The following is a 9,433-nucleotide window of genomic DNA, read 5'->3' as shown; positions in this document are numbered from 1 at the left end:
TAGAGATCATTCTGAAACATTGCCTGACACATAATAGGTACTCAATAAATGATTGAGGGATATTTCAGCAAGACTTTGTTAAGAATTAAGGTTAACAAAGTATGCCAAAAGTAATGTGAAACTAGAAGATATAGCTCATTAAGATGAATTAAATTCATTTACTTTTAACAGGGATGCCTTTTGTAATCCCAAACTCCTAGAAGTGTCTTCAGGACAACTAGATTGTTAGAAAACCTATTCTATATTCCCATATAAAGCAAACAAGTTTCAGTTCCTTATCCCACGGGACCAACCTTCTGAGTTTATTTTCTTTCTCATTATGTCCTACTTGAATGATGAGGGTCTGGGATGATATTTGTTGATAGGAACATGGCTTTGCAGGGCATGACAGGAAGACAATATCAGGTGCAAACAGGGATCCATAATGAGATGTGCATACCTAGTGTAGCAGAAGATTTAATCCCAGTATAGTTTGTTCCAAAGTCATTATCTGGGCAAGGATAGTGTTGCTGTTGTTATCTCAACTACAAACGTGAAAGTAGCTTCATTTCCTGAAATCGAATGGTGCTGCAGGATTCTCCCCAATGTATTATGCATTTTGTGGAATGGACAGCTGTGAGTGGAATATGGTCAGGCTCTGTGGAAGCATTATGGAAACATTGAAGACTGTGACCTAATATATTTTCATAAAGAGTAGTTATTATCATCCTCTGCAGTTCCTGTTATTTGTATTACTTGTTCATATCAATAATGAAATTTCAAGGTTTCTTTTACTTGTTTCTCATTTTAAGGAGTAGCAGTGCCATACTATGTTTTGGTCTGTTCTTTGGTAACTGCTTTATTTTCTAAATTGCCCCAGAACAGTATAATAAGATAGTTCATTGCTAAGATTATTATAGCAAAAAGTCCATTCTAATCCTCTAAAATAAAATTAATTAAGAGGCACAGGCAATGGGGGTTTAATGCACAGAGTTAGTGTTTATCTCAACTCTTGCACCCCTTGTCCCCAGCAAAAAAGTTCTGTTGCATACTTTTGTGATGTTTCAATTAATTAATATTTCTTTACCTTAGATAATTGGATTAAGGCCTCAAGGTAAACCAAGGATACAGTGCACTGGTGCTGTAAAGGTTAGTATTCAAAAAATAATCCAACTTCTGTTAAAGCTTTAGTGTATCTTAATACTTTAAGTCTAATGAGTTTCAGTCATTATTTTCCCCGTTAAATTTTTTTAAGTTCCTTGGGGGTGGCCCTTCTCTGTTTGCTCATGATAATTCAAAAAGACTTGTTTTCCATGTGCATTTGATTTCATATACATTGCCTTTATAGTTCCATATACCATATTTCATTGATTCTAAAGTTCACTTTTTTTCTAGCATAGTAACACTGAAATCGGGGTTGGCCTTAAAATTAATAGTGTCTTAATAGTGTAGCATAAGATTTTTTTTTCTTAATAGTACATAAGTTGGTATATATCAGTAGCATCTGAGATTTAATGAAATGTGATACATATTCCTTAAGGTAGAGGCATGGTTTTTCTCTCCTATCCCTACTTTATTTTTTTTGAGAGTGCTGTACAGTTTTCATCTCATAACTTCTTTTGTTTTCTCTCCATGCTGCAAGTGCAACTAAGACAAATATGTAAATGATGGGTAAGAGTTCTGAGGAGAAACTTTTAAGTTCTAAATTTAATTTTATCCTTGTGTAAAATAATTAACATTCCAACTCCAAGTGTGTGTCAGAAGTATTTTACTTGAAATGTTAAATCGAAATCACTTCTAAAGTTGTTTGTGAAAAAAAATTGTAATTCCTTTTAACCGTGAATGGATTTCTTATTTGGGCAGAAACTTCTTACTCAGTGATTTTCAAATTCGATCAAACATCAGAATCACTTGGAGGGCTTGGTGTGGGTCCCATTCCTGTAGTTTCTGACTCTGTTGGTCTGGGGTGAGGCCCAAAATTTGCATTTCTTTTTTTTTCTTTCTTTCTTTTTTTTTAATTGCTAGAGTACTGTTTATTTATTTATTTATTTGTCCATTCCAATACTTTATCCAGCTAGCTTCTGGGTAGTAAAGCGTGTGATAGGACCAGCAGATTATATAGTCATAGTCCCACTCCCCAACACTCTGTGCCATAGAGTCCTCTGGTCAGAGATGCTATGTTACGTGGGATTCCATGTCTGTGGATGAGGTGATATTTTTTTTTTTGTATTACAATTCAGTAATACATCATATATATATATATATATATATATATATATATATTGCATTGTGTTTGTTTGCCACCCACAGTTAAATTTCCTTTTGTTGCCAAATATTTGACCCCTTTTACTCCTATGTACATCCTGCCTCCCCTACTTCCTGCTGGTAACCACTAATCTACTGCCCGTGTTCATGAGTCTGTTTGTCATGTTTGTTTGTTGCTTTCAGTTTTATATCCCTTATATGAGTGAAATCATATGGTTCTCAGCTGTTTCTGTCTGACTTATTTTACTTAGCATGATCATCTCAAGATCCATCTACGTTGTCGCAAATGTCAGTATTTCATCTTTTCTTATGGCTGAGTAATATTTCATTGTATATATGTGCCACATCTTCTTTATCCAGTCATCTATCGAAGGATTCTTTGGTTGTCTCTATGTCTTGGCCACCGTAAATAATGCTGCTATGAACATTGGGATGCATATATCTTTGCAGATAAATGTTTTCAAGTTTTTTTTGGTAAATACTCAGGAGAGGGATTGCTGGGTCATATGGTAATTCTATTCTTAGTTTTTAGAGGAACCTCCATACTGTTTTCCATAGTGACTGTACCAATTTACATTCTCACCAGCACTGTATGAGGGTTCCTTTTCCCCCACAACCTCTCCAACACTTTTATTACTTGTCCTGTTGATGTCGGCCATTCTAACAGGTGTGAGATGGTGTATCATTGTGGTTTTGATTTGCATTTCTCTAATAGCTATTGAAGTTGAGCATCTTTTCATATGTCTGTTGGCCATTTGTGTGTCAAAAATTCGATTTTCTAACTAAAGTTTCCAGGTGTTGGTGATGTCGCTGGTCTGAGGCCCACACTCTGAAAATTCCTGCTTCAGAGTATCCTTACTAGTTTCTTTTGATTATGTACTCACTAACAAGTTTAATAAAAAGTTGGAAAGTTTGTAGTTTCTTATCTGGGTTAAAGTATACATGTGTGACCTAGACAATTCATCTCCTTATGCCATATTCAGCTCAGCAGGAAATTTGGATAGAAATCTAGAATCTCACTTAAAACCAGATGCTACATCGAAGCCAGCTTTTCTTGATAAATCCTACAAATCTAGTGAGCATATACTGTCACCTCTTAATACAAAAGAAAACATTAAGGCTATAGAATACATTTAGAAGCTGTGTTGTATAACTCTTTATGATCCTCCTTGCTTGCAAGTCTTCCCAATAGAAAGTTGCTGAGTCTACAGCCATGCCACCCTGAACAAGCCCAATCCTGTCTGATCTCGGAAGCTAAGCAGGGTCGGGCCTGGTTAGTACTTGGATGGGAGACAACCTAGGAAGACCAGATGCTGTAGGCATTAAAAATAATAATAATATTTTTTAAAAAGTCAGTGGTAATCTTTAAAAAAAAAGAAAGTTGCTGAGGCTTCTAGAATAGCTGGGAGGAGGGGAACATTAATGAAAAATCCTGGTCTTAATAACAAAGGAATAATCAAGTAGAGTCTATAAATTTTAGAGGTGTGGCTCTATAGAACAGGTGGAAACATTTACTGCATAAACACAGGTAACAGAACATGCTCTTAGCGGTGGCATCCTTTATGTTAAAGGATGGTTCCTTCAAAAGACATAATATTTGTCATTAGTCTTCTCAATATTTTCTTACAAAAGTGAATCATGTTCGTTTGAGAAAATTTGGAAAAATGCAGAAGAAAAAAATTGGTAAATGCTACCAATTTGGTGTGTATTCTTTAAGTAGTGTACAGGTAATGACTGGATAAAAGAAACAAAATATGTTAACTTTAAAACTATTTTGTTTTCAGTAGGTAGAACTTAGTGACTATTAATAGACCCTTAGATGTAGTTGCTCAGAGTTTCCAAAATGGTGCCACTTATTTATTAGAAAATCATGACATGTATGCTTTACCCTAAAGTATCTCATCATTATTCAGATATGCATTTCAATGTTTCACAATTTCTAAATGTTTATTTTCAAATATGGTATAAGATACAACTTTAAGTAAAAGCCTGCCAACATTATGATTTAGGTACAAACCAAAAGAATGGGAATCTTGAGCATGCGACCTTACCTCTGAGCCTCAGTTCCCTCCACAATTGATCCTGCCTACTCAAGGATTGTTAGCCCTAAATGAAGTAAATATCAGTTAAGTGTGGTATTTGACTAAAAATACACACTGAAATGTTCATTAAACTATCATCCAAAGAAAAACTCTTTTTTTTACATTTTGGGGAACATCTGTGTTTCTTCGAATTAATAAGCTCATATATGAAGGAAAAATAGGTTATCCAAAAGCAATTAATGCAGAAAAGCACTCATATCAAAGTGATTGTTTTTTTCTCTGATACAAAATGCTATTTTAGACTTAAAGATTTATTTATTTGTTTATTTATTTATTTTTAATTAAGGAGTACAAATGTTAGGGTAGTATTTGAATAGTGATTGAAAAATTGATTCTACAGTTTCTCTTAGCCTTGTTATCTCTTGCTCTTTCCACATTATCTTTGATCTGGACTGTTAGAATGTGCCCTTTTTGTGGGGCGTCATCACTATGCTTTGTGCTGTCTTGTCTTCCCTGTGTCACTTGTCTGTGTATTTCTTTCTCATCCATGTACATGTGCTACTTCATGACAGTTAAAGGATTTAAGCAAAGGGTAGGACTTCTCCTTAGAAGAGATTCTTAGTTTTGCTATAGCGTTTCATGTGTGCTTTCAAAAATAGAAATTAGTCTATTCTAATCTAGAATTCAAGCATTTAGTGGTTTTATTTTAATTAGTGCTTAGTAAACTTGTCACTGATTTTAATCATTGTTGTCTATTTGTTACTTAGTATGTGTTAAAATTATAGGAATTATAATTAGGTCTTTTCAGAATGTTACATGAGAATTTTTATAAGTTGCTTATTAAGAATAATAGAGACAAATAATAAATAGCATGAATGCATTTGGTAGTTGAAAGGCAAATAAGATTTTATGGACAGTGCATGAGTAGATCTGGCTGTAAGTTAGAAGGGTCTCTAATGGGAAGCATATGATATATACCAGGAAATGTAAGAAGAATCAGGATAGTTTATGTCAAAGGGTTTAAATCAAGACGAGCAAGTCTCTTCTCAGAAATACATTTGTAATTAATGCCGTTGAAGCAGCATTGTAGTCTCCCCATACTGTTTGTAAATGATACTGCTTTAATATAAATACATTTTTAAATTTGCTTTTTGACCTAAAAAAGGTTTCTTTTGCTTTCAACTTTAGGGTGGAAATATAACTCTATCAACTTATCCTCCCAATGGAAGTATAGACTTAAAATATTTTCCATATTATGGGAAAAAACTGCATGTAAGTATTTAGAAGTTCTTAAGTGATTGTGATTCTTGGGAGTCACAGATGTGTCTTTAAGTTTATATATAAATATCATTTTATAAAATTTATGTCATACTGTATGTATACTTATAAAACTTTATTTCGAAATGCTTTATAACTTACAAGTGGCTAGAATAGTAGAAAATTTCTCTAGATCCTTTACCCAGATTTCCCAAATGTTAATATTTTACCTCATTTGTCTTACTAAGCTTCATTTATATATAATTTTTTCCTTTTGGGTTTGTCTGCTGTTTTTCATGTTTAAATTTAGGGTGTACATTTTTGGCAAGTGTGCCTCAGAGGAAATGTTATGTCCTAGAATAGCATATCAGGAGGGATATTATTTTGATTAGTTCCGTTAGTGGTGATGATAACCTTGAACACGTAGTTAAGGTGCTGTGAGCTAGGTTTCTCCACTGTAAATTTATTATGTTTTCCTTTGTAATCAATAAATTTAAAATATTTGAGAATATTTTCTAAATTCTGTTTCTCCCATAGCCTTAGAATTTGTTAATTCTTGCCTGAATCAGTTAATAATAGGATTGTTCCCAAACATTTTTCTAATTTCATCTCCACCCTTTATTTATATCCGTATATGTCCATGGATTCTTATTTTATTCAGGGATTATAATCTGTTATCATTTATTTTGGTGCTGAACTTGTCCCAGATTTGGCTGGTGGGAGAGGAGACATCCATGCTGGCTCCTCTGTCCTTTTGACATACTTCCATGATTCTTTGAGCATTTTATTACTTTCTGGCACCACAAGATATTCCAGGTTCATCTCGTACTTTCCCTCTCCCAGCCCTGGAATCAGCCCCCAGTTCCTTTTAGTGAAGAATTATATTTAGAAACCACAATGATAGTAAAGCAACTGAGTATATTTGTACCAAAGTACATAGCAATCATAAGTAGGATAGACCTAAATAATAATCAGTAAGGTACATCTTATGCATGTTTATCAAAAATAATATATAGATAATAAAATACATAGCCTTCTCAAGCACACCTTGAGCAGTCACAAAAATTTATCATAAAAATACACCCTAAAGTTCCATAAAGTAGAAATATATTAGAAATGATAATTTCTGATCACAGTGCAATAACTAGAAATTATTAGCTTTCTTCCATAGGAAACCTTCTATCAAACAACTCTTGGGTGAAAGGGGAAATTCAAACCAAGATTATAGAATATCTAAAAAATAATGAAACAACATAATTACAACCCATGGGATACATTTAAAGCAATACTCAGAGGAAAATTCATAGCCATAAACCATAGCCATTTTATCAATAAAAATTAAGTGAAAATAAATGAACATCTAGTTTTAAGAAAAAAGGTAGAGAATAGAAAATAATAAATCTAATAGGTTAAGATGTTTTCGGTTTTAAATTTTTACAGAGTAAACCAACTCTCGATAAAATGTAAATGAAGTTATTACAGAATTTGAATTAATGTGTTTTCCTTTATTTGCCAGGTGAGGTATCTACAGCCATTAGTTGCTGTCCAGATCGGCATTGGTGCTAGTCCCACAAAAGAAATAACAGTTGAGTGCAAGATTGAAGGGTCACCCAACCTAAAAAACCATGATGATCGTGACAAGTTTTTAGGACGAGTTGTGTTTAAAATCACAATGCATGCATAGTAGGAGTTAGGATATCCAGGATATCTCCACAGAGTAAATGTTGTGTTGTCTGTCTTCATTTTGTATCAGCTGGACCTGACATTCTAGAATTATGAGACCACCTTAGAGAAAGGTGGGGTGGTACATGACACTAGGGTAACATCATAATGTGCTTCCAGATCACAGTGTTCAATGTCCTCTGAAGTAACTGCCTGTTGCCTCTGCTGCCTTTTGGAACCATTGTACAGTCGCCAGACAGGGACCATGAACACCTGATTCTGAACATGTAGAATGGGGGTCTTGTCCTTTTTTTATGTGGTTTAATTGCCAAGTGTCTAAGGCTTAATGTGCTGTGCTGTGTAAATATTTTATAGATTTAACACTGGTTAACTGTCATATTTTGATGCCAGCAAAGTTTTAGGGATGAAATGGTACCTGACCAACGAAATGACTTTATAGCTGAAAAAAATGTGGTATGTGGAGGTTCTGTATGTGAGGAGGAAAAAAGAAAATAAACATGGATTTGAAAGGTCGTCTTGGATTTTTTGTAAAGTTATTTTACATGCTGAATTAGTCTGTATGGATCTTTTTGATTAACAATGCAAACTTTGCTGTAAGACATGTAAAAAAAAAGTGATGGGATTATTTTTAGTGCTGGAAGTAAATCTCTTGCAAAAAGTATTTTAGACCATAGATGAAACAGTATTTTTAGGTTACCCAGTTTGAATATGCACCTAATTTTTTCAATGAAATTAAATTCCTAAGATTTAAATTGTATAATAGTTTGCACAATATCTTGTTACTGCTTTATTTAGCAGACTGTGGACTCTAATAAAAAATGTAAATTGTGAAATATAAAACATGGAACTTATTCAAAGCTTCCAACCAAACAGTTTTTTTTTAGGTTTTCTTTGTGTTGGTGCAAGTCAGGAGGAGTGGGATTCAACCCAGCTGGCTCAGGAATGACTGTCTGGAGAAAACATGAGTGCTCTGGGTGGCCTTGGCTGGCAGATGGGCCTCGATGCTTTGATGCTTTGGTCATGGGCACTCAGCCCCGTTGGGAGCTCTGCTTGTTGCTATGTCACTAAGATCTCAGTGATAACAGATTTTCATTTTAGAATGCTTCTTTGCAACTGAAGAAAATGATTCTTGGAGATCACCAACAACCTCCTAAGTGATGCCTATGCTGCTTTTTCATAGACCACGCTTTGAATTACAAGTGATCAAAGGGCTAAGCGCAAGCAGCTTTACATTCCCAGGGACTGAGTCTAGCACTAGTTTGATTAGTGGATGAAGAAGAGTCAACTGTCAGTGACTAGCTGGTATGCTATATTCCTAGCTCAAGGAAAATTGTGGGTTAGTTTCCTTAGAACTCCAAGCTGCGCTGTACTTGGAACTTTTTTATACATAAATTCCATTTCATTTTCATCACCTCGATTGTAGTTGACAAGTTATAGTTCAGTCCTACAGACAGATTTTCAACCTCTTTGTTACAGTGTTTCTTAGTGGGGTTTTCTGTAGAAGATATTCTCCCAATCTAGAAGGTAAAAATGAGTTTGGTAACTTAAAGCTCTGTTGTCCTTTCTCACTGGTAGATTTTCTCCATCCATGTGGTGGTGAGGTAAGAAAGGCTGGGTTTCCCTCTTCTCAAAGTCCAATATAATAGGACCACCATTCTGCCCGTGAGGACTTCCCAGATTCTGTTATACAGAGTCTGCTGGAAGAGAAAAGCCCATGGAATCTGTGCTTATTCATTTGGGAGGCAGAGTGGGGAGGCGGAGTTGACTTTAAATCCTGATTTGCATTTGATTGCTTAGAAATCTTAGGCAGATCACTTATCTTCTGAGCTGTAGTTCTCTCACTTGAGTGTAAGGCCACCCTTCGGGGCTGCAAGGATTAAATGAGAAAATACACATTACCAACATGGAGTAGACATTTATGTTAATTTCCAAGGGCTCGCCCTTTTTCAGCAGTGCTTCCTTCCTGCTAACTTGAAAACGGCATGAATAACCGCAGTTTTGTTGCTGTCTTGGAGCTATTATCACTCGTTGAGAGGAGAGTGCTGAAAGGAGTTGAAAGTCTGCTGTCTACCTTACAGCCTTGTGCCACTTTTATATGGAAGGAGGAGTCACAAATATGTGAATTTGAAACCATCCCCGTGGAAATTATTTCACTTGGCTTTCGCTTTAGTAAAGTTGTCAAGTTTGAGTTTAAAGAAAACTGAACA

The 9,433-nt window shown here is 34.9% G+C and overlaps 1 protein-coding gene and 1 pseudogene across 1 annotated transcript in view; both read left to right on the top strand.

The window, feature by feature from the left end:
* The window catches only part of ATP1B3 (ATPase Na+/K+ transporting subunit beta 3), a 42,157-nt gene extending 34,418 nt beyond the window's left edge, over positions 1-7,739 (top strand). Inside the window, exons 5-7 of the mRNA XM_011357431.2 lie at positions 1,072-1,128; positions 5,475-5,558; positions 7,060-7,739. Of these exons, the coding sequence (XP_011355733.1) occupies positions 1,072-1,128; positions 5,475-5,558; positions 7,060-7,227 (309 nt within the window). The 3' untranslated portion in view covers positions 7,228-7,739. The remainder of the gene's footprint in view (positions 1-1,071; positions 1,129-5,474; positions 5,559-7,059) is intronic.
* Positions 3,448-3,566, top strand: LOC111738147 (annotated as a pseudogene).
* Positions 7,740-9,433: the final 1,694 nt, after the last annotated feature.

Source organism: Pteropus vampyrus, unplaced genomic scaffold (assembly GCF_000151845.1).
Source record: "Pteropus vampyrus isolate Shadow unplaced genomic scaffold, Pvam_2.0 Scaffold35, whole genome shotgun sequence".
Taxonomy (NCBI): Eukaryota; Metazoa; Chordata; class Mammalia; order Chiroptera; family Pteropodidae; genus Pteropus; species Pteropus vampyrus.
Note: the sequence above shows the minus strand (reverse complement) of the source record. Positions and strands in the feature narration are given on the sequence as shown.